The following is a 25,669-nucleotide window of genomic DNA, read 5'->3' on the forward strand; positions in this document are numbered from 1 at the left end:
TCTCTCTCTCAAAATAAAGCGTGTACTGGAGCTGGAAGCAAGGGAACCACTGCACACATTCATCTACATCGATGAGGCGGGTTTCAATCTGGCCAAAGGTAGAAGGCGTGGAAGGAATAGAATAGGACAGAGAGCAACCACTGACATCCCAGGCCAACGCGGAGGAAATATCACAATGTGTGCAGCCATCTCGGAGAATGGAGTCCTCACCATATCCCACGCATTGGTCCATATAATACACAACACCTGCTCACTTTTTTAGACTCTCTTTACAGGGATATAATCCCCGAGAATGAGAGGGGTGGAGGCCAACAGAGCAATTATGTCGTTGTATGGGATAATGTCCGTTTTCACCTTTCACCTCTGGTCAGGCAGTGGTTTGCTGCACAGGATGCTGGTCGAGTATCTCCCTCCCTACTCCCCATTCCTTAATCCGATTGAGGAGTTTTTTTCTGCTTGGAGGTGGAAGGTTTATGACCGGCGTCCACATACACAAATGGCCCTGCTAGCAGCCATGGATGCAGCATGTGACGACATCACAGCAGATTCATGCAGAGGGCACTTTCCTCGTTGCATTGCAAGGGATGATATCCGTTGTGATGTAGATGAAAATATGTGGCCAGACAGACAGGAACGTCTGGATGTGCCAGAATGATTTACTGTACCTATGTTCAGTTAGAATATGTACTGCTATAGTGTATTGTTCACATTTGTGCACAGCTTTACCAAAAAGGTGTTTCTTATGTTTGTTCTACAGTAAATTAGTGACTGTAGTTTATTTTTCTTTTGCACAATGCTGTAGAATTGCAAAGAGCATGCAGTAAAAATGTGAAACATACATATTCAGTGTCTTGTACTCAGTTACTCCCCTAACTACAGCAATGTGTAACTTTACTGTAGTTTTCAAATGGCTGTACAAGTAGTGTATAGTTCTGCCTTGAGCATTTTCAGGTAGTGTCACCAAGTCCTGACCTTTTTTTTTTACATTAGAAAACTCTTAGAGAATATAGTGTCCTAATGAAAACATGACAAAGCCATTTGACTATCATGCTCATAAACGATGGTGACAGGACTTCTCATTTTGACGACACTGACAGTTTCATTGACATGAGTACTTGCTTTTGAGGGATAGACAATCCATTTTGAGCAAGTGACGCGCTTTTGCAGGTCATCCACTAGGTTTTGCAGTTTGTGATAATTGTTCTGAGAAATGCACTAAGTGTTGTGCAAATGTTAAGAGTGATCTGAGAATAGCACCAAAGCGACTGAGAAAAACTGTAACACACTACATACATTTACAGGCATGATCAAGACTATTTAACAACAGTATACTAGACATTAATTGTAAATACTTTATAAATACAGATATGAACGATTCCTTAAAATATAAACGTGTTCTGTAAAAAAAGTATATATACATACAATATACATATATATATATATACACACACACACCGGTATATATATATATATATATATATATATATATATATATATATATATATGGATGGATGGATGGATGGATAGATAGATAGATAGATAGATGGTGCGTCATGTATACATTTATGATCATACATTATTACTGTAATCAACAAGGAAAGGAATAGCTTTTCAGTATGTATTTCCCATTATTTAAAGGTCTAAAGACCCTCTAGGCTGTCAAATACATAGATGACAGCTGGGCAGAGAATATGATGACAATTGCAAATGCTGCAATAACAATACTAAAAAGATGTATTTGTTTTTCTCTTTTACACGGTCTGCTTCACCCCAATCAGTAAAAGCCACTGCATGTTCTCTCCCTCCCTCAGCACCATCATTTATTAGTCTCTGTGGATCAGAGGGAGTGAAGAGCCACAGGGGTAATTTGATTATGAACTGCTAAAACAATTGACAAGATGCCACAAGGGAGTCACAGCAAATATTTATGCATCTCTCCACAGACATCAATACTCCATTATCCTACAAGTTATTCTGTCTTGTAGGTGTTAGGGGGGAAATATCTTGTAAACATAGTGCGCACATGTGTGTGCAAGTAAAAAGTGGCAGCCTTGTAGACATAACAGAATGTGACTTCATTATGCCTTGTCATAAATAACAATCCTAAAGACAAACTAACACTCAATTAAAACAGGATAGCAATTTGGATTAGATTTCAAAATGGATTTTGAAATATAATTATTTTTCATTATTTAGTATATTTTGGTTGAGAGGAATCCAATTGAATATGGGTACACTATTTAATATTCAAAAGACATAACTACTTTTTATATCTGCTGCAAAATGTATGCAATGCTATATTTTAGCTCCAGTGTCTAAGGCCTTTTGAGGGCAATATTGCAGCAACAGAGTGTAAAAGCCTGTCAGTGTGTGTCAACAGCTTCTCGTTTAACTGTTTTGCCAATCTCCAGCTGGCTGTATGACTCATGGCAAGATTACGGCTGAAAGGGGTTAATGGTAAAAGTGTCGGCAGAGGAGCACGCCAAGAGACATTGGCCGGGTTTCCCAGATCAGTTAAGAAGCAATAAGATATTAAAACTAATGCACACCGCACAAATTCTATACTTTAGATTTATAATGTTTAGCATTCATTGGTGACAGCAAAGAGAAAAAAATAGAAAAATGAGGAATAACAAGTGTGTTCCTGTATATGCTTTATGCATTACGCACAAATAAAACGATCAGATGAGGTACCGGCTTCCACGGGCTGACATACAACGCCTCATCGCGTTGGTGTCTCCACATATCCGGAGGGCAACCGGATGCAATTTGGCCCTGAGCTTACGCAGTGGGGAGCTTCCTGGAGCTGGTGGGGGACGGCACCGGACTGATTAAGGCGTCGGTGTCACGGAGTGTGGCAGCCGTGACACCGATCCTCCTGCGCCATGACCAGGGAATTGAGGAGCAGCGCTACCTACGTGTCTCCACACACCTGCTGTGTGTCTCCAAACATCCACAAATACAATGTTGATGAATGCAAGATTCTGCTTAATAGTGAAAAGGGTCAAGCAGCTAAATAAACTTCAGAATATTTTTTTGAGGTGAAGGATACTGTTTTACTAGTCAGGAGGATACAATGTGGTCCTATATGCTGATCGTTAAGTTAATTTGTCCTTTCGTCCATCTTTTTGCATTTAAAAAAAAAATACATTTCCTCATTATTCTCTTACCAAGACTACTTCTTTAGATGCAGTCTTGTTTTCATCATGAAAAAGGGTCATTAAAGTATATTTTTCATCTTAGTTTTTCATTATAACACACATAACGCACAGGAAGCAGTGAATTAGTGCGTTAGGTAGCAGTGCTGTGTGTGAAAATGCACTGATAGTGATCGGGGATCGATTTGCCTGGCATCGATTGATTTAGTTTCAGAACCGCGGTGGTGGACAGTTCCTCCAAAGAGCTTCTAAAAGAGCGATCTTAAGAGCGGTCCTAAGAACGGTGTTAAGAAATCATCTGGGAAACACCCGTATCTTAGGGCCCTCTTAATTGAACCCTTCTTAAGAGCCTTCTTAAATCCTTAAGAAGGGTTGGATCTGGGAAACCCGGCCATTAACGGTTTGACAGTTAACTTTGCGATGTTTTTCTTTAGCTGTGACATATTAGCCCAACATGACCAGGCATGACGGAAAATTATAAAAACACAATATCAATTCAATTCAAAAGTCTTTATTTCGAACATTATAGCAGTGTAAAGTAACAGACATGCTTAAACATACTTAAACAATGAATGGCAAGAGACACTTTTTATTTTGGAAGCAGAAGCAGTCTTGACATGTTTGAATTCCTTATCTTAAGCTAAATATTACATCTTACACAGACAGGGTTATAATATATCCTTCTGTTTCTAGCATGTAGCCAAGGAAGTTCAATTTTAATTTCTCTGAAATAGTTACCCACGCTTACAAAAGCTGCAGCTCAGCTGTTAAGCTCAAAGATGGCTAAAAAAAATCAAAGCAGTGGAATTATTATTGAGGCTCTACTCCACAGTCTGTGCTCCATTTAGAATACAGGACAGTCTTGATTTTCAACCCGTGCTTTATGACCAGATCTTCCAACTCAAAATTACATTTGATTCAGTAAAGTCCATTGGACTTCTTAAGTGTATGTAACTGTGTGATGGAAAATTTCAGTTGGATTAAACCAAAACTACTGCCATCAGTATTTAGCCTTGGCCTGAGTACAGTGTGCAGACTGATACTTTGTCCCTAAAAGATTAGCTTTGATGTTGCAATGATCTGTTTATCAGAATCACAAGGATGAATCATCATTTATGCTTTAAAATCTTTATGCTTCCTTATGTTCTGTGTCATTCTGCATCGAGACGCATGATGTATGTTCTGACCCATTTGCATGCAACTGCTTAATTAAATCTATGGAAATCTGGCTTATCTTTCATGTCTTAGTCTTACTTAGATGCACTCAGCTTCAGTATTCACTTATTGGGAAAGAACATATTAAATAGTATTAAATACGTTTTTCACACAACAAACTGTCAAACCTTTCATCTAAAGTTTTGTCTATAGCCCTAAGCTTGCACAGAGTAAGAGACTGTGGGAATTCAACCACTGAGGAAGCTACAGAAACAGCCTTGCAAGTGAACTGGCAACTCATGGGCGATGGCCCAGTGCCCAAGTTCAATGCTAGTTGGTTGAAAGTTGAGACGGAAACTGGACGACCACAGAGTTGAGTAAGGGTATGGAATTCGATGCAAAATTAAAATTGATGGGCAAATAAAAGGCCAGTTTTTCACAGTTCGACACTATGGTAACCGATTTTTCAGTTTGCAATCAACAGTTACTCCATGCTCTCCCTATCCTTCTGTGACAACCCCACTCAAACTGGCACCACCCAACTTCAGTGTCCGTCACTCTTACTGTTGACCATTTTTCAGAGGTCAAATGGTGAAACCTCTTCCTGGCGAGTCCACAGGTCCAGGTGGTATTAGCTCCAATGTCCTCAATGTCTGTGCCTCCCTACTTTGTAGAATACCTCATCATGTCTTCAGAACTGAAGACATTCTGCAGAGGACCAGCTTCCTGTGGAAAACATTATGCTTCATGTATTTGTGGCTCATATCTTTTCCATAGAGGAGCAAAACAAAGACAAGCAGCAGCATGAACACAAACAGCCTTTCTTTTCAGTTCTTCCAGATGTTTTTAGTTGATATGACTACAAGCAGTGACAACAGGTAGCTGTGCATCGGCAACACTGTGGTAAACACCACTACAGAGGTGATGTGATACCATGAAGAGACCTTCACAAAGTCACCACAACGGCAGATATTTCATCAAATATTCATTTATTTCACTGAAGTGTGCATTTTAACAAATAGATTATTAAGATAGATGGGTCGATCAGTCTTGTTTCATTACCAAACGCACATCTGTTCTAAAAATGTTCTTAAATCTCAGTCCTTCTCCAATACAACACACCAGTTACCCTGGTCATGATAACTGGTCTGCACCTCGACTCCAGCCACCTGAGCACAGAGCTGCTCCAGCTCCCCCAGCTGGAAGACGTGGTAATAGCGATGAAAAATGGGCACCGATCCGCTCTTCGATTGCTCGTCTGAACTACCGCAAGAACTCTGGCAGGTCTCATCAAAGGCACTGGATTTAGTGTCTGAACTGTGGTTGGCACCCCTGCTCGAGTCAAATCCAGGACTGTGGTCGGTACTGGATTTTTCCTCTGCTTGCATTTTCTTCCCTTTTAGATGCCAGGGAACCAAGAGGTCCTGTGTGTTAAAGGCTGTGCGGTTGGTGTGCACACTCAGCTTGCCTTTAGCGACTTCCTTTACATCTTGCAAGTTATTAGTTGGGTAGGGGCCGTCTTCTAAATGGCAGGGGGCTTGAACACCGCCTTTTCCTTGGGCTTCCTGGCTCTCCTCTGACGACTCGTTGATGATGCTGCACTCGTCACAGTCCTCTTTGTTGTTCTCTTTGAGATATTTGGACTTCTGCTTGTTGTGCTCTTGTTCAAAAGCCCAAACATATATGAGCGCACGACCACCAGGCTTTAAAAGCCTCACCAGCTCCTTCACCGCCGCCAGCCGCCGCTCCTGTGAATAACACAAAATTTAAATGGGCTATTTCAATCAGCCAGGGACAAGGAACGCCATAAAATGCTTTTTAGGCAGTAAAAATTTAACTAAATCCGTAGTCTGTATTTTAACTTTTTTGCATTTTCAAGACATGTGAGGGTTAAGAAAATACCAATGAAGGACTTGGAATGATAATTTGGCTTGATTTGAGAGATATTTTAATTAAAACAATGAACAGAAAAGTCTTTGTGGCATGCACTGTACATACCTGTGTGGAAAAATGATGTATGACAGCTATGGAGATACAGGCATCACAGGAGCCTGTTCGCAGAGGGACATGGAGAGCATCCGATACGAACCCTTGGAAACCTCTCTCTGCACATATTTGGACAAGAGCACAGCTTCGATCACACCCCACCTGAGAATACAGAGCATAAACATATTTAAGGTCAAAATAGGACCAAAGATAGATAAGGGGTAAAGCAAAAAAAAAGAGACAATAATCGGAGAGCATGAGGAAGAGAAATCTGTAAATGGTAGGGTTTACGTTGAGATTGAGTGAGTGAAAAAAAACATGTCATGGGAAAAAAAATATTTGAATGAAACAATGCAGGAATAAATGAAGAAAAGAAGAGAAGGGAGGAGGGGAGGCTACCAAACAGTGATAATACATTTCAACACATTCAGTCTCAGGGTGCAATTCAATCAAGTTTCATAAGATCTCCTCCCAAAAGAGACAGAGGTGATAAAAGAAAAAAAATGAAAACACACAAGGTCTACCATTTCTTTTTATTTCAATTAAATATGGAAACATTACAAGTGTTAAACTGTAGCAGGAGAGGTCGAGGTGGAGCAAAAGAGGAAAGGATAAAAGAGCAGATTAAAAAAAGCAAGAAGAGGAAATTGGAGGAAAAAAAAGGTGAATAAACCTTGGAAAATTCGTGTGACCTGCATAATCATAATGTTCTCAGTGATGCGTTATAACAGATATGCTCCGAGTTAGGATAAGCTGCTTACACGCACCTCCAAATCCCAAACATCAATACTGCACTGTGCACACGTAAACAGAAAATTAGGATTTTACCATGGAAACTGAGCTAATGAAAACAATATCATCAAGCTGAAATCAGAGGTATAATATGAATCTCATATATTTTAGTGTGTTAATAACTAACCTGCTCACGTATTTTGTTTTCAAATGAACTGTAAAACTCGCTGAAGTAGCAATCTTTTGCATCAGTGCAGTAATCTTTGCTAAAACATCTTCTCATGCAGTGGGAGTGCATGATAATATGTTGATAAGTAAGAATAAGAATAAAGTAAGAATAAGAATATGTGCTAAGTCCAATAATGCCAAAAATATTGTATTTATTTATGTATAGAAACTAGTAATTATTTATTTAAGTATAGAAACTGATAAAAGATGTACAAACATACAAAAATATAATACTTGATGAATAATGATAAAGAATTGTCAACAAGATTTTCAGAGCTACATGTAAATTATGTTCCTATTTCAATGCGTGTTGAGAAGAGATGAGCTCATGTAAACAAATCTGTGACGCGTGTCCTTCCACTGTGAGCAACCTAAAAGGCTGTGATGTGTGACTCTAACTAACATTTGTCACATTATTATTAAGTAAGGGGCTGGACTGCCAAAGCAGATGAAATGAATATAAATGACTCCCTTATCAAGGATTTAAAAAAAAAAGTTTTTGTTAAATTGCTTCCACAATTAAATTATAAACATGCATTAACCTAGCCTTAGGCACCAAATTATTCAGTTAGTTAATAAAAACCAGGTGAGAAAGAATTGCATTGGTAACTTTGTATTTTGAGGTCACTGGGTCATGAGAAATGACATCCAGCATGGGGCCAGATCTGTTTTTGTAAAAATCAGCTTAAATTGACCGAGGAGCACTGGTGAAAGTTACCAACACTCTCCTCATGGCCTCAGACAGTAGACCTGTGTCTGTAGCCCCTTTCACACAGAGATTCCGCAATATTGGTGTAAAGAAGTCCTGCCAATACGCCGCCTATGTTGGTTCACACAGAACCATACAACGCCGGCATAACGCCGCTCCCGTCTGTAAATTCACACAGCATGCCGGCGTTCCGCAATCAGAGGCGTGACGACAGCGTCAGCGTCTAGTGGCATGCCGGCATGCCGGCTGTGTCATTCACACAGACCCCGTTTCGGCTCTGTGACTACCTCCGCTGCCGGCTTATTGGTGGGGCCACTTGGCCCCCCCATTCCGCCTCCGTGACTTTCACACAGAACTGCGAGGCGGCTTAAAGGCGCAACGTTCCCGCCTCGAACTGGCTGTGTGAAAGGGGCTTATAATTGTCCCATTAGATCTCAGTGCTGCATTTGAAACAGTTGATCAAAACATTGCATTACAGAGGCCTGAAATTGGGCTCAAAGGTACTACATGAGCTTGATTTAATTCATATGTATTTGACAGATTCCAGTCTGTTCATATGATTAAGGAGTCTCCTTCATAGACCAGAATAGTGAATGGAGTTCCACAAGGTTCTATACTTGGGACATTCGTTTTAATTACATGTATTCTTCTGTCAGGAAATAATGTAAGGCAGGATCACATAAACTTTCATTGCTATGCAAATGTTACTCTTCTACACTTAACAATAAGCCATATGAGACCAATATGCTAAATGGATTACAAACATGTCTTAATGACAAAATGACCTGAATGAGTGCTTATTCTCTGGTGCTAAACTCATAAGACTGAGGCGGTTTTCTGTAGACATGAACACTTCAGAAAAAGAAACTAGTCATTCAGTAATTCTGGATGACCTCATTTGGCATCTGGTACTACTGTGAGGAAACTGGCAGTTACCTTTGACCAGGATTTTTCCTTTAAATCACACATAAACAACTTTCTAGACATTCTGACTTAGCAACATGGTGAAAGTAAGGAAAATAAAAGGTTTATATATTATTTTTATTTAAAAATAAGGTCCACTGCCACTGATTGACTGGAAAAACATTTGATCGACAATGAATTTTAATCATACTGATATGAATGACACAAAAAAATGTTAAGCTGTTTATTTCTATTTGATCTGCTTATAGGTGATATACCCTGCCCTTTGTCATCGCTCCTGTTCATAATTTTTATGGACAGGATTTCTAGGCACAGCCAGGGGCCGGAGGGGATCCGGTTTGGGAACCACAGGATTTCGTCTCTGCTTTTTGCGGATGACGTTGTCCTGTTGGCTTCATCGGACCGGGACCTTCAGCATGTGCTGGGGCGGTTTAAGGCCGAGTGCGACGCGGCAGGGATGAGAATCAGCACCTCCAAAACCGAGGCCATGGTTCTCCATCGGGAAAGGGTGACGTGCCTTCTCCGGGTGGGTGGAGAAGTCCTGCCTCAGGTGGAGGAGTTCAAGTATCTCGGGATCTTGTTCATGAGTGAGGCGACGATGGAGCGTGAGATTGACAGACGGATCGGTGCAGCGTCCACAGTTATGCGGTCGGTGTACTGGACCGTCGTGGTGAAGAAGGAGCTGAGTCGAAAGGCGAAGCTCTCGATTTACCGGTCAATCTACGCCCCTACCCTCACCTATGGTCATGAACTTTGGGTAGTGACCGAAAGGACAAGATCGCGGATACAAGCGGCCGAGATGAGTTTCCTCTGCAGGGTGGCTGGACGCTCCCTTAGAGATAGGGTGAGGAGTTCGGTCACCCGGGAGGAGCTCGGAGTCGAGCCGCTGCTCCTTCACATTGAGAGGAGTCAGCTGAGGTGGCTTGGGCATCTGTACCGGATCCTCCTGGACGCCTCCCTAGGGAGGTGTTCCAGGCATGTCCCTCCTCCCTAGGGAGGTGTTCCAGGCATGTCCCCCTCCTCCCTAGGGAGGTGTTCCAGGCATGTCCCACCGGGAGGAGACCCCGGGGAAGACCCAGGACACGCTGGAGAGACTATGTCTCTCGGCTGGCCTGGGAACGCCTCGGACTCCCCTCGGAGGAGCTGGAGGAAGTGTCTGAGTGTCTGGGGTGAGGGAAGTCTGGGCAAATCTGCTGAGGCTGCTGCACCCGCGACCCGGGAACGGATAAGCGGCGGGCGATGGATGGATGGATGGATATAGGTGATATACAGATTCCAAACCTTTCCAAACCAAATTTCCCATGTAAAAGTCATTTGTGTTATTGGTCAAGTTAAGATCATTTTGCCGATATTTACAGACGACTGGGGTGTACACACGAAGGGGGAAGAAGATTCACAGCTTCATGCCTCCAGTTCTAATACTTTGCTGTCTGTGGAGAAACATCACATTTCTACATACACAATAAATTACGGTCTTGTCATTTTAAAGTGACATGGTGATAGTTGAATAATTAAAAATTCATTTCAGGGGTAACTGAAATTAAATAGAATCTTGGACATATTTTTAAAGTATGATAAGACTCACCATAACCAACTCTGGGTTCACGCCAAGGTACTTCCCATTGCCACAGCCCACGTCAGCCAGCACGCTGCCAGGGGGAAGCGAGGACAGGAAGTGGCAAACACGAGGCCAAGGAGTGTGGCGAGTGCGACTGAAATGAGAGGCAATGGTGTCGTACACCCGGTGCACATACTCCTCCTCCAAGCGGGTTGCATCGGCATGGCAACAGGGAAGTGCGGGCAGAGATGGAAGAGAGGACGAGGTGGCTCCCTGACTGTCACAGGCAGAGGGGAATGCTGGGGAGCAGGAGGGAAGATCGGTGATTTGAAACAAAATAAATAAATGAATATTTACATATCTCACAAATCAGTTAAAATGACATCTGATCTTTTCATAAAGTTTTTATTCATAAGAATTTTCCCCCTTATTTTCAGAATTTCAGAAACCATTTTGTTTACCATTTCCATCCCTCACCAAGATTGTCAAATGTGATCATCTCCTGTTTCCCTGAAGCTATTTTGCACATGCATTCACCCCATTTGTCCTAAGCCAAGATCAATTCCTACCAATTAACTTGAAAAGTGAAATTAATTAGTAGAAGCAGGCACTGGGATGCAAAAGCAGAGTATGTGATGCAGACCGAACACCTCCTGATCCTGAGAACACCATTACCACAACTAAGTATGGAAGGAATGATGGACGATCCTAAATACATGCATACCTACATAAAAGCATGGTTCAGTTTCCAGAGAATTTAAAGTGGGAGTAGGTTTTATCTTTCAGAATGACAGCAACCTTTAAGTATATTCAAATGTCTTGGAACAGGCCCAGACCTCAGTCTGTCTGAGAATCTGTGGTACATCTTGAAGATTGATGTACACCAGCAGAATCAATCCAGCGTTAAGGAGCAGGAGCAGTACTATCTTGTGAAATGGGCATAAATCCCAGTGTCTGAGGGTGCTAAACCTCTAGAGACATACCAAAACGCACTTGGAGCTATAACTGCTGCAAAACAGAAGCTCTATAAAGCCCTGACATGGCAGGAGTGAAGGATTACGTACTATGAGCTATTATTGGGTTCAATGTCAACGTTAAGAATATTTTTGCACGGTCAAATTGGACGGCATTGTGTGGATCCAATTATACAAATCCCCAAAAATTCCATTTTAATCTTAGCTTGTAATGCGGCAAACGTGCCAAAAGGGGGGTGATATTTTCATTCAGCACTGTATGTTCTCTACAAGTTTTGATACATCTGGAGATATTCAGGAAACAACTTGCCCTGACGAGGTTTATTTTAAACCACATAATCTATCAAACAAAATCTCTTGTGTCACAGCACTCTGATAATGATAGCAGGTCTTCTGTGTGCACAACAATCTCACCACAGCGGCAGAGGTCATGTTTGATCTTGCGGAAAGTAAAAGAAGTGCGGGTGCCTCTCTTGCTCAGAGTAAGACTGCTATGGGTCCCGAGGTCAGACGTTGCTTTAGCAGCAGACTGTGTTTCCAGCGCTGGCACCATGTCAAACTTTCGAGGAGTAATCCTGAAAAAGGGTTTTAAAAAAAAGTAGCTGTAGTAGCAATCATATGCTATCACATACAAACTGAAATGTATAAAACAACAACAAACTGAGCAATAAAAAGAGGAGATGTGAATTTGACTAAGCTCAAAAGATTAACAGGAGAAGGGATTCGTGTGGGGAAATGGGCCTTAGGCTGCGTCCCAATACTCCCCCTCGCCCTCGTTTTCTTCACTAACCCTAACTTTTGCGCGTTCCCGTGAAGGTAGTGGTGTCCCAATTCCTCTTTTCACCAAGGGGGAGGGGGCATAACGAGGGCTAGGGGCTGAGAATAGCCCCTATGGATCGAGGGATTTCAGATGCTGACTTGGCGAGCGAGGGGGTATGAAAATTTCCCAGAATGCTTTTGCTGTCGGCTGTGCGGCGATTTGACTCGCCGACCGAAGGCAAACAGGCAGACTCGTCTCAGAGAAATAGAGAGAAATAATCCTGTGACTTGTCAGATTTGTTTTGGATGTTTCTGATATAATAGTCTTCAGAAACCACAAAGTAATCCAGCTGTTATCTGGGTAATTTACACACTTTCAGATAAAGTTGCGGAAGATCACGCCAGAATAAAGGGATTTATGGTTCCGCGTTACACCAACGCAGAGCCTACGGCGTAGGTTACGTACCCTACGCCGTAAGGTCTGCGTCGATTTAACGCGGACCTAAACTCCGGAGTCGGCAGACAGAAATCTAAAAATTTCGGAGCAAATTTCTTAACAGGCGTAGCTACAACTGTTAGATTTCATCTATTAAACCAACATCTTCCTAAATTATTTATTTCAGCCAGCATAATTCTCAGCAGAGCTGCGAGCAGCTTGACCCGGCGGACACGTCTGTTTTCGGGCTGTGAGCTGAGGTTGCTCCCCGGGGCCGGGGGCTCTTCTCATCTCCGAAAACATCGGGTCAAATTTCTTAACAGGCGTTATTTGGATAAACTGAGCCCCGATTGTGGACTTAAGGTTACCTTTATACCTGAAAAAATATTAAAACTTAATAAATTGCCATATTAACAGCGCTACAGCTGAAATTAAAACAGCTTTTGGCTCTCTGCTTCCTGATCAGGTTAAGGATGAAAACGAGGGGGAGTAGGAGAAATGGGACAGGCACCTGGGCCAAGTGCCCTAGATCTCAAGTGCCCTAAAATCTCCCCCTTCTTTTTTAGGGGTTAGGGAAGAAAAGAAGGGCGAGTGGAGAAAAGTAGGGGGAGTATTGAGATTGGGCCTTAGTGTCAGGATGAATCTTGGAGAAACAACAGAAACAGCGTCACTTCTCTGTGAGTGTTCCTAAACCTGATAACATGAGAAACTGGAAGCAAAGACTCATCAGTCGGACACGATCCGGCTCACCCATGTGTCCAGAGGTATCTGCTTTCTCCTTTCATCACCAGGAGGCTCCGCCCGGGCAACACCACGGGAACAACGCGACCATCAGGGTGACGGAACTCCATCACCGTCTGTGAGAACATACATACAAGCAGCAAATTTCAATCTTTAACACTTTGAATTTATTGGAAAAGAGTAAAAACAAAGCAAAAACAAATAACAGACAATTGATAAGGGGGATATCAACAACAACCTATGCAGACATGCTAAAGCAATAGAACATCCCCCGTCAGTGACAGACGTGGACAAATTTGTTGCCACCATTCCATTAAAAGAAAGAAAAGGCCACAATAGAATGCTAAAATAACTTGAAAGTAATAATAGATAATGAGTTACTGAAAATTGAAAACTGAAAACAGACTATAAGTGTGATTCAAAAGAATCGTAAAAAACAAAACAAAAAAACAATGAAACTGGCCAGGACCTTCAGACAGGTATTTTGGTCTGTCCCTCCTCAAACTGCTCCAGTTGTTTCAGAGTTGAAGGGTGTCTTTCCCAGATTGGATGTTTCAGCTCTTTCCATAGATATTTAATAGGATTTAGAACAGGACTCACAGAAGGACACTAAAAAAAAGTTTGTCCTTGGTCATTTTTGGCTGTTTTTCATTGTGTGTTTTGAGTTATCCAGTTGGAGGACCCATGACCTGTAACTGAGTCCAAGTTTTCTGGCACTGGATGGCACATTTCCCTCCAGAAAGCCTCGACAGTCTTGAGATGTCATTGTACGTGCACAGATTCAAGACACCCTGAATCAGACGCACTAAAGTAGCGCCAAAGCCCAACTGAGCCTCCTCTATGTTTCACAGTGGCTTCCATCTCATTTTTGCATCTATGAACATACAGCTGATGTGACTCGTCAAAATGCTCCAGTTTATGTCTCATCTGTCGAAAGAACACTCTCCCAGAACCTTCATGCTTTGTCCATGTCAGCATTTTTAGGATTTTCTTTCAACAGTGGACTCCTCCTTGGGGATCCACTGATTTTTCAATCTCATTTTCCTCAAAGAAAACACGTGTGACACACACACGGATATATATTAAAAGAGGTTCAATAGGAAAATATGTTTAAGACTAAAGATTTCACAAAGACATGAAATCTGACAATAGTTCATATTTACACAACTGTAAGAAGTACGCACCGATCCAATATCAGGATTGAATATTACTCCCAATATTGACAGAATACACTTTATTAGGTACACCTGGTACTTTAGGCGTACCTAATAAAGTACCAGGTGAGTATAGCTCAATAACTCAACAAGGGTTTCAGATCTGTTTGACCCCCGTCTTCAGTAGCTAGACTGAAAAGAAGTTGTATCGGTGCGTGCCAAAACCACAAAGAACAACAATAACCAAAATGCATGCATCGGTTGCTGATACCAATTAGGTGATGGGACATCACAGTTTGCTAGAGAAAAGACTAAAAACTTACGATTACATTAAACATGTTTGATTCTCTCAAAATTCCAATACAGGGGAGAAAAAAAAAACTACCCAGATGACCGCCTTGCATCTAACGATGGAGATCATGGGACCTCCCCTCAACTCAAGACCGGCTCTTTGTTATTTTCTTCTGACTGTGGAAAGGTATCTCCAACTTTGGCATTGCTTGTTAAATGATTGAGTTGAAGGTAAACATAAAATAAAATCCACACGAAGAAATCAGGACAAGTGAGTAGACTTACGGTATTTATATTAGTGTTAAAACTAATCATCCACATTTACTTTATCTGTGACCCATCAGTTTTGCATTTACTTCAACATTCAATCCATTGTCATTTTTCAGGTGATGTCTAGTCCGAATTCCAGCGTAAATTAGTTATTAACAAATGTGCTGTGTGCAGAGACATCTGAAAACATCTCATTGTTGTCTGATCCTGTTTCCTCACAGCACATACCGGTAAGTGGTACGGGCTCTGCTGGGAAATTACATCCACAAAATTTCAAACATCTTCTCTCCAACTTCTGACAGCAGGAACATTTATTTTTTTAGGCTGATGTGTGTGAGTGCGAACGTGTGTGAGAGTGAGGGAGACAGTGAGAATGTGCATGAGAGACATGGGTTTGCGTAGGATAGTGAAAAAGCATGCAGCTCCCGCAAATGATCTGATCAGACCAACTATACTGACTTTTTCCTGCATGCGCACGCGCACAAACACACGCACACTTAGCAATTATTGAGATATATATATATATATATATATATATATATATATATATATATATGAGTTTCATGCACTTTCATACACACAGTCTCCCTATTAAACACACACGACTGACTTGTTTGTCCTGCATGTTTTTTGAATATATATTTATCATCTGAGTTGTCATTTCTGAGTTTTGTTTTAATAGTGTTTTATTTAGTTTTCTTTAATATTTTGTCACTTATGTTTTTAGCCTTTTGTTCATGTCCCATAATTCTATCTTGGTCATGTGACACGTGTTCTATATTGGTCATGTGACAAGAGTTCTATAGTGGACATGTGACATCACAGATAATGATGCATCAAAGTGAACTATGACATCACAAGAGATCATAGTATTAATTCCGTAAACAATCAGAACCTCTTCACAACTCAAAAGCCTTTGTGGAATCAACACTGTTTATCACATCACCTGAGACAACAACGTTTTGAGTTGCTTTCAAAAGCCCTGAAAAAAACAAAAGCAAAATGAGTGACTTTGAACCATCTTCTGGACGCCTGTGGAGCGACATGGTAGAAGAGGCATTGGAAAAAGGGCTACTGGGAGATGACTATGATTTAACAATGACATATGATTGTAGCGGTAGTGAAGACTTCGATATAACAATGACCTATGATTGTAGCGGTAGTGAAGTAAAGGATGAAGAGCCATCCACTGATCAAAGAGCTCCAACGGAAAACATCTCTGCACCAAGGCAAGAATCCAACCTGCAACTCGATGTCCTTGATGAGTTTCCTGACCCAGAGGAGTACATTCAAGTCAGGTACAGAGAATTATATCTTGAGCAACCACAAGCTTCACAGCCAGAAGGCTCTGAGGAACAATCAACACAGATCAAGTACAAAAAGAAAAAGAAGAGAACATCAGAACTGACAGCGACCCTCAATTGTGGGATTATGGAAGAACGCCCTCGACTGCAGGAGAGTAATCCAAAAGAAGACTTGATTACTCCAGTTGGGTCCGCTGCAATCGTGTCAGTGTCAGAACCAGAAGTGATTCCTCTGAATTGGTGGAGATCAACAAAACAGAGTCAGTCTTCAAAGTAAAAGAGGTATTTGAGAAACAACTAGAAAAGAGCAAACATCAGAAGAAGAAGATATCAGAACTCTCAGAGAAAATCAACCAATGTGAAGTCCTGGAAGAAGTTACTCAATCCGAGGAAGTAATTTCCAGAAAACTCAAAAGAAAACTAAAAAAACAAAATAGAAAGAAACATTAGTCTCACCACCAAATGGGATTTCTGTGCCAGTAAAGATCAACAAAACAGAATCATTATCCAAACAACAACAAAACAAGAACACTGACAATGCAATCTCAGATCATAACCGATTTCTTTGCTGCATGTAAACATACTGAGTGATAAGGGACCACGCTCTGATTGGACACGACCCCAAACTGCAGGAGGGGCCGTATCGACTTACTGGGGCCCCCTATAAAAGAGCAAGGCCCCCCTCTCTCGCTCCCTCTCTCTTCTCTGCTTTTTGCTCTTCCCTACAGATCTGCTGTAGCACCAGGAGAGACCAGCCAAGGGCCGCCCTCCTCCAGGATCATGACCGAAGGAGCGTCCGTTTTGCAGCGCTGCACGAGTGACCCACAAGATTCCGAGCACCAGAAAGCCGAACCAGGGACCCTGCATTGCCTCGACGTGAACGCCTTCGGACCGACCTGAAGCTGAAGGAGGCCAAGCTGCTGTGTCCATGCTGCATCCCATCATCCACAAGGATAACGGGAGGGAGTGAGAGCAGCTCTCATCAGGATCGCCTGCTGAGCGTAACCCCCTTTGCTCAACAAAGAACCGGCCAGCCAGACCATCTGTGTTTTTTTTGTATGCACTGAAATTATTTCATGTCTAAATTAAACACTTGACATTCAACGTAAAATAAATCTTTACATTAACTTTCTTCCATCTATTTTCAGTCCAACTTGGTGACTATGTATTTGTTGGTTGGGCCGGGTGGTGGGGAGTTCATGAGGAAATGCCAATGTTGTATTTTAATAAATTGCTGTGGTGTTTTCTCATGTTCAAAGTAAATACATAATGCATGATAATATTTAAAATCTTTATACTTTGTATTCTTTCACATGTTTTATCTCTACTTTTAATACTGTTGATTGATGGGACCAGTTAAAGTCCTGGAAATTTGCGCTAACATTGTAAATAATTCTTCAATCCCATGATGTATACCATATCTGGTTCAATGTTAAAACCGGAACTCAAGACAAAGAACAATGTGGTTGTGCATATCTAAAACAGGAGTTTTTCATATTACATTTTTGTAGATATTTAGAACGTTCATTACCTATATCAAATTAAACTTTATTTATATAGCACTTTTTATACTCAATAGCGCAAAGTTCAGGTTATTGTAAATTTAATTGTGAACGTCAGTCATTAAAACCCAAAACATATGACTAAACATATGTAATTCATTTTTCCTGGGACAAGTCATGTTTTGAATACATGCAATGATCATATAGATCATTTTCCATCCTAAACTGAGTTGTGATTAGTAGAAACTAACTTTAAGATGTCTCTAAATAGACTTTCTACTCATAGGAAGTACAAATATCAATGTTGCAGTCAACTATTAGTATACCTAGCACTTAATGTTACCGAGACTCAGTTTATACTGAAACTTTTATTCAATATGTTTAGTCTATACTTAAACTTTTGAGCGAAATATGCTTAAGTAGGACAATGTATAAAAATATTTGTGTCTTATGTATACTTAGCTTGTAGTTGTACATATATTCTTGATAGTAGCCTTTTATAATACTGGTTTAGTTGTGGTCTACTGCAAAATGTTTAAAATCCCATCCCGCTTTAAAATCCTATCTTGCACAAGGAAGTCTCTGGCAACAGGTCCACTTTGGTGTGAAAATCTGACAAGTGGTGTAAGTGAGCCTGATCGTTCATGTACACAGGGTAATTAACCCACACAGAGAAACACTTTTTTGATGTTTATTTGAAACCAAATCTGACCATTTACATTAGACAGAGTTGATTCATACTGGCATCTGTTATAAGCCATTATTACCACAATCAGTGGAAACAAATAATACCTGAACTAGCTATTTTGTCTCCTTTCTTCAAAATGTTCTTATTCATCATTAAAAGTGAAGTAAAAGTATATTATTGCTGAAATAATAGCATACCTGGAAGATTATTTGCAGTACACTTGAAACTGTACCCTTTGGTGATTTTAACAGTGGATCTAAGAAGTAACTTTCAGTGTACTTCAAAGTGTATTTTCAAAACCTGAAAGTAGACTCAAATGGTTTACTGAAATACTGGAACTAGAAAAAGACCATGTCTTAAATTGATTACTCTTCAGAGGAGGAGCACACACACACACACACACACACACACACACACACACACACACACACACACACACACACACACACACACACACACACACACACACACACACACACACACACACACACACACACACACACACACACACACACACACACACACACACACACACACACACACACACACACACACACACACACACACACACACACACACACACACACACACACACACACACGAATATAATTTCTCACCTTTGCCCCCAAACTCAGTGACAGTATTGTGTCCTCAAAGGCAGAATGAGTGTCCACATGAGGGGGGATGCCTGAAAGCAGATTGAACACACATGTAAAATGAAAATCAGCGCATCAATGTTAGTCGATTTAAAATATACGAGAGGTACGCAAAAGTAAAATCATTCAGACATTTAACAACTGCTGTAAATTTGAGATTGTGTAGTTATTTAAGGGGTGTTCTTAAACGTTTGCCAGAGCTGCATTAACAAAAAATGTCAGAAAGGTTGTGCTGCCCCCTTGTGGTATAAAAAACGGAATTATTTCTAAACTTGTTTAATTCACAGACTAAACATTAGGTGTGAAAACGAAAACACTTTTAGTTGTGATGTTGTTGGCGTGACATCTCAGCTTACTAAAAGGCTCTAAAATATACACATCAATTAAAGAGACAGACAGCTCCGTTCTTTCAGTACTTGGCTCAGGCTCCCTGTAAATTTCACCTCATCATTGTGTATGCTCTTGAAAAAAACAGTATGGTGTTGGAAAACCAATTTTATTGTTCGTTTTTTTTTTTTTTTAAATAGATTAAATTAAGAGCTTTCTCCTCTGTTTTCTGTGAAGAAGCAGTAGCAAATCATGGTTCTGTGTAAAACTAATAAAAGTCGAAGCCAAAAACTTAAACAACAGCATGGCATCGCATATGTGGGATGAAATTCACAAAATAAATATTACAGCTCATATTCTTCTAGTAGAATTCAACTTGTTTTTTCCTATGATGCTGAAAAAGTATTACAGCTTTAAAGTGTTTGTTCCACCAAAGACTGATTAGTGAAACATCCTGATAATGTTTCTGGATGATCATGCTTGCCTTCATGTCTTTGTGTAATTAAAGGGGACCTATTATGGCATCTAATACCTATTTTAAACAGGCCTTGAATGTCTTAAAAACAAGCTTTTGATTGTTTTTGCTAAATAAATTAGAAATTCCGCCTCTGAGCCATGTCTTTATCTTCCCATTGTCTAACCTCATTATCTATGCAGGATTCTGAGTGGGCGGGGAGGCTATGATAATGAGGAACTGTGCTGATTGGCTGCCTGAATGACGCGATACACCGCTACGAAAAAATGGCAGAAGCTCCGGCCGGCGGAGTTAGTTGTGGGCGTGGTTTCACGCATCGGAGGCCAACCTATGGAAATCGCTCCGTCGTTACGTAACGACAGGAGCAGAATCTGAACGGCTCGTAGATCCACATCACACTGGATGGCTTATCCGGGCGGCTGTACAGACACTGCAGAATTTGGTTGCTTTCCTCCTTCTGAGTTGGCAGGTTGAGGGGAGACCACTTTATATATGTTAAAGCAAGAAAAAACGTGTTTTTCATAATAGGTCCCCTTTAAGTTCAACAGTTACCGGAGCACAAACTAACTCACCCTGTCCAGACTCATACTGGTTAACAGTCAGCTGGTCAGGCATGGCGCTGATGTGCCCGTTCCTCACACATCGCTCCAGGACGCATAAACACTCTTCAGGAATACCTGCACACACAGACGCACACAAAAACTCTACTCCACCTTTTTCCTGATTTTCTTCAAGGATTCAACAACAATCAATATTTTGTCAACCAAGTGAGAGTATGTAAAAGGATGGTGACATTTACATACATGGAAAGGAATAGAGGCCAAATCTGAGGTCCTCTAACCCTTCAATCTGAAAAGAAAAATAATGAAAAAAAGATTGAGCTTACCTGCAGCTAAAGGCTTGTCTTTATCCACGTTGTTGTTGTCATAGCGAAATTCAAAGCCATAATGTTTCACTCTTCTGTGCTTCAAAGATTTTTGAGCTAAAAAGGTATTTTGATGTTTGCAAGTTAGAAAATAAAGATGGTAAAAATAAATAAATAAATAAATGGTTAACCCCTTTTTCTGAATAAAAAAAATGAAATAAAAATGGTAATTCATAATTGCAAAAAAAGTTTAAACTTGTATGAACGTAATAAATAATTTTACATTTAAAAACCTCATTTTTCAGCCAAACTGTTTTGGAAGATTCCTCATCACCTTGCAAACAACATTTAATTTCTTTCTTTTTCTAATGTTTTTCTTCATATTTGTCTCCATTTTGAAGACTGAAATTCATTAAATAAAAATAAAAGAGGAGCAGCCTGGAAAATTAATTAATCATTTATAAAACAGGAATAATTTACCAGTGGCATCATTGTGAACGGGCAACCAGTCTATAGCGGAAAGCAGCAGGGCCTCTTCTTCTGGGGAAACAAAGTCCTCCACCAAGAATAACCCTTCTGGCAAAGGGACAGATGCCTCCTCTTCCTGATTTACTGAACACACACGTGCACACAATCAGGCTCCAAGTTCAGGCGTAAAAACAGGACTGCTAAACTGGAAGGATGATTGGGTGTCTAAACAGCAATTTTAAGAGAAGTTTATAGTTGTGGGTGTAAATATAAAAAGGTGACTTGTCAAAATGCTGCCCAAAGGACATTCTCCCAGAAGCTTCGTGCCTTTTCAATATGCATTTTGACAAATTCTAGTCTAGCTTTTTTTAGGATTTCTTTCAACAGTGGACTTCTCTTTTGGTGTCCACCGATTTTTCAATCTCATTTTCCTCAAAGAGAACACGTATGACACGTTGTGGTAAGCTGTTAGGATTCTAAATATACATATACACACACACACATATATATACATACACAAGTATACATACTTGAGTCGACGTAGCTGAGGTAGAGAGTGACATCGTTCTCCCCAGTTTGCAACTTCTTTCCATTGAGGAGGGTGTGAGCTTTCTGAGCGCTGCCTTCACATCTGTTAACACAACGATTACAACAACAGTGCGAGTTCAGCATTTCTCTCCGAAAAGCAGGCTGTATGTTTGAAACAAGGAACATAATGATTGAAATTGAAATAAATGGTAAGTAGTCCCAGAGAGCAGGGGCCAGCTCAATTTGTTAGATTGGATCTGGGAAGTGCGAGGATGTTGATGTTGACGATGACGAGGATGATGATGGTTTACAGGTGAAGATGCCTTAACTAGCAATTAAACATCAAAATCTATTCTGAATTTATTCTTAACCCAGTTAAGAGCAAAGCGGCAGTACTGATCTAAACCAACATATGTGGATATACAATAATCCAGTCGTGTGGTTAAAAAAAGCATGTATGACTCTTTTAAAAATCATAAGTATGGCTTAACTTAGCCAAAACTCATAACTGAAAAAAGCTAGTTTTGTAAACAGAATTGATCTGTTTATCAAATTTAAAGATGCAGTCAAAAACATATTACACCCATGTTTATAGCAAAAGACTGAGTAGACAAGTCCAAAGGGCCAAGAGAGCAGCACAGTCTATCCATCACAATCTATCTGATCTGAATGACCAAACACGTTAACACCTGTCTTACTTTCATTGAGAGACATATAGAGGCCAAGTCCAACGAGTTTGTCAATTCACCTAAAGCAAGTTCATCAAGTGAATCCAGGCCTCTCGATTTAATTGGAAAGTATATATGAATATCATCTGCAAAACAATGAAATAAAATATTCAGTTTCTTAAAAACTGACCTCAAGGGCAGGGTGTACAGAGAAAAAAGTTAACGGTCCCAAAATGGATGGAGAGAGGGGTAATGGAAGAAAAAATGTTATCTTTAAAGAAAAGCTCCCGTCAATTAAACACGATTTGAGCCAATCAGTCTGTGCCCTTCATGCCCACTCACTGTTCAAGAGAAGATAAAAGAATAATGGTTGACTGCGTCAAAAACAGTCAAATCTATAAACAACAGTTTCCCAAATCAACAGTTAAAAGAAGAGAATTAAAAATTATTAAAAGGGCAGCTTCAGTACTGTGACGAGACTTGGAACCAGATTGGCTTCTTTGCAGTACTTAATCACATCTTCAGACTATCTATGAGGAGAGGGTAGTAGTTCTGGCCAGAAGCATCATTCGAGACCCCTCCCATATCTTACATTCCGAGTACGAGCTCCTGCCGTCCAGGAAACGGTTCAGAGCCAGTAAATGGAAGAGCAATCGTTACTAGGGGTGGGTATTGGGAAGGACCTCACGATACGATACGCATCACGATACTTGAGCCACGATACGATACAAATTGTGATATCCCGATTATGCGATATATCCCGATATATCGCAATATTCTACATAGTTCACTGAAAATTTTAAAAATGCATTACACATATTAAAATCCAAGTTGTATATATGTACATCAGATGATAGTGATAATGCATTGGACAGACTGAGTCAAAACAATGTAATTCAAACTTTCCATTTTAATTATGCAACATATTTGCATGAAAAAACACACTGAAACACAATGAAAAGTGCAGTGTGTGCATTATTCTTCGATACAAAATACTCAAAATAAAATGCAGTGTCTCACCCACACTGAAATTGAAATCACAAAAATACAGTACAGCTACTTGCCCCTGACTTAAAATGACAAAAATAAAATGCAGTGTCTCACCCACACTGAAATCACAAAATAAAGTGCAGCTAGGGGTGGGCAAAAATATTGATACGGCAATATATCGCGATACATACATTGAATATCGATATCATATCGGGAGACTATGTATCGCAATATATTGCCGTATCAATATTTTTGCCCACCCTAATCGTTACAAGCTCTCTTTTCTCCCCACCTTCCTGTCCTTATTAAATAAACTACCTGTCCTCCCTTTAGAGGGCAGAGTCCCTACCGGGACAGGAGCAGACTTGATCTGCTGTAACTAAGCCGCTGACGATCCAGTAGTAGTCAGTCCTTGTTTTATATCTTTACTACCATGCTGCTAACTGAGGAAATGAGGAAAAAGCTTGTTTTTATTCTTTGTTCTTGCTTTTTTTCATACTGTACCAATAATGAAATGTAATGAAATAAGGTTCCGGGATAGATGCAATTTTTTGCCTAGGGTATGTGCAATGTCGTTCACTGCTGCTTGGTTTCTCACAAATTTTATTGTGGTATTGAGTCTGATATCTGTTGCTGTCTGTATGTGTTGATTGTATGTGGTTATACGCTATGCATGTATTTGATGCCTAAAACAAATTTCCCTAGTGGACATTAAAGTATAACTCAACTTAATACTGCAAAGACGTTGCAGTTATAGCAACTAAAAACCAGCATATTGTACCTGTATGTGACAAACGCATAGGGCTTGTGAGGAGGCATGAGCAAACCCTGCACGGCTCCCATCTCCTCCAGAGCAGCACACAGCTCCTCTCGGCTCACGCCGTTCCCCAGGCCACCGTTAGACACCACCAAACTCTGCAATGATTACAATTACAAAAAAAAAGACTGTATTCATTAAAATGCATATTCTTAAAAGCTGCAAGAAAGACACGTTTATGTTGACAGACTCTTCTCTGTGATCGAGAAATGCTTTAATAAACGTTGGTTTTCGTTTACCTTGGTGGGCTTCGGTGCTATACCGATGCCTTCATGCTTTAGTAAAATATAACTGGCTTTAAGTTGTTTTTTGAACACTTTTTTCTCTTCTTTACTTCTCCTAACAGCATTTTCTCCTGTTCCTACACATACGTCCATGGTGCGTCAACTTAAGTTGTCCGGGTGCTACACGCACGGGAATAATATGGTTCCGGAAGCCAAACATTTCCATGGTGGTGCTTTCCACTACAGACAGGTACCTAAACAGAGTCAGGTCCAGGATCCAAAGAGTTAGGAAAACTCAGCGTTATCCCTAACTTATATATATGACTGCTTGTGTAAATGTGTTTGTCAACATTACTGGGGAGGAAAGTGTTCAATTTTCTCATCTACCTGTTTCTACTTACTCCTAGGGCTTCTGGGTGTAGGAGTTTGGATTCAAGCTCATGTCTTTTGTCAAGCACCTTCATGTTATACTCAACATTGTTCTGAGGCTCTGACATGTCAACCCAAGATCCAGTAATCACCCGAATATTTACATCCAAACAAATGGTGAAATAAACCTTTTTGACCTTCACTGTGGTTTGTTTTGTGGTTTGGTTCACATGAGGGAGGATCTCTGATCTCTGTTTCCCCATATAGTATGCTTGACATTTCATAGTTTATCTGTGATTAAACTCATTTTATCTCATTTATCATCTTTCTTATTTCCTCCAAAATTTGATTTTCTTGGTGAAAATATATGGAATTATGTGCATTTTTCAAGGTATCTTTGACTTCTGCCTGCCCAGTAAATGTTTATTTGAAACTTGTAGATATGGATAAGGCCTGTAAGAAAGTATTTGTTCAGTTTAAAGTACCACTCTACTCTCCTTTTGTTTATCAAAACCAGAGGCAGTTTCACTGAACTGTCCTTGGCATACACTTCAAAAGCATTATCTTATTTTATTTGATTTCCATACACTTCCTAACACACTTGTATTTTGCATCTTTTTTTTTCTTCTTTTTCTTTTTAGATGAGTTTCACAACCTGAAACTTTCAGGCATCAAAAAACATTAATTGTTGTTTTCATAATTGCTGACCCATA

At 40.3% G+C, this 25,669-nt stretch overlaps 1 protein-coding gene across 1 annotated transcript; it reads right to left on the reverse strand.

The window, feature by feature from the left end:
* Positions 1–3,832: 3,832 nt before the first annotated feature.
* Positions 3,833–24,740, reverse strand: alkbh8 (alkB homolog 8, tRNA methyltransferase). Its single transcript, XM_061720285.1, has 12 exons — positions 24,603–24,740; positions 24,328–24,461; positions 21,891–21,991; positions 21,373–21,504; positions 20,914–21,009; positions 20,600–20,704; positions 19,187–19,257; positions 13,370–13,476; positions 11,839–11,999; positions 10,478–10,749; positions 6,312–6,461; positions 3,833–6,061 (listed from the first exon to the last, which is right to left on the reverse strand). The coding sequence occupies exons 1-12, from the start codon at positions 24,738–24,740 to the stop codon at positions 5,411–5,413; spliced, it is 2,118 nt and encodes a 705-aa protein (XP_061576269.1). The 3' UTR covers positions 3,833–5,410.
* Between the last annotated feature and the right edge of the window lie 929 nt (positions 24,741–25,669).

The sequence above is a fragment of the Cololabis saira genome, chromosome 4, assembly GCF_033807715.1.
Source record: "Cololabis saira isolate AMF1-May2022 chromosome 4, fColSai1.1, whole genome shotgun sequence".
NCBI classification, from domain to species: Eukaryota; Metazoa; Chordata; class Actinopteri; order Beloniformes; family Belonidae; genus Cololabis; species Cololabis saira.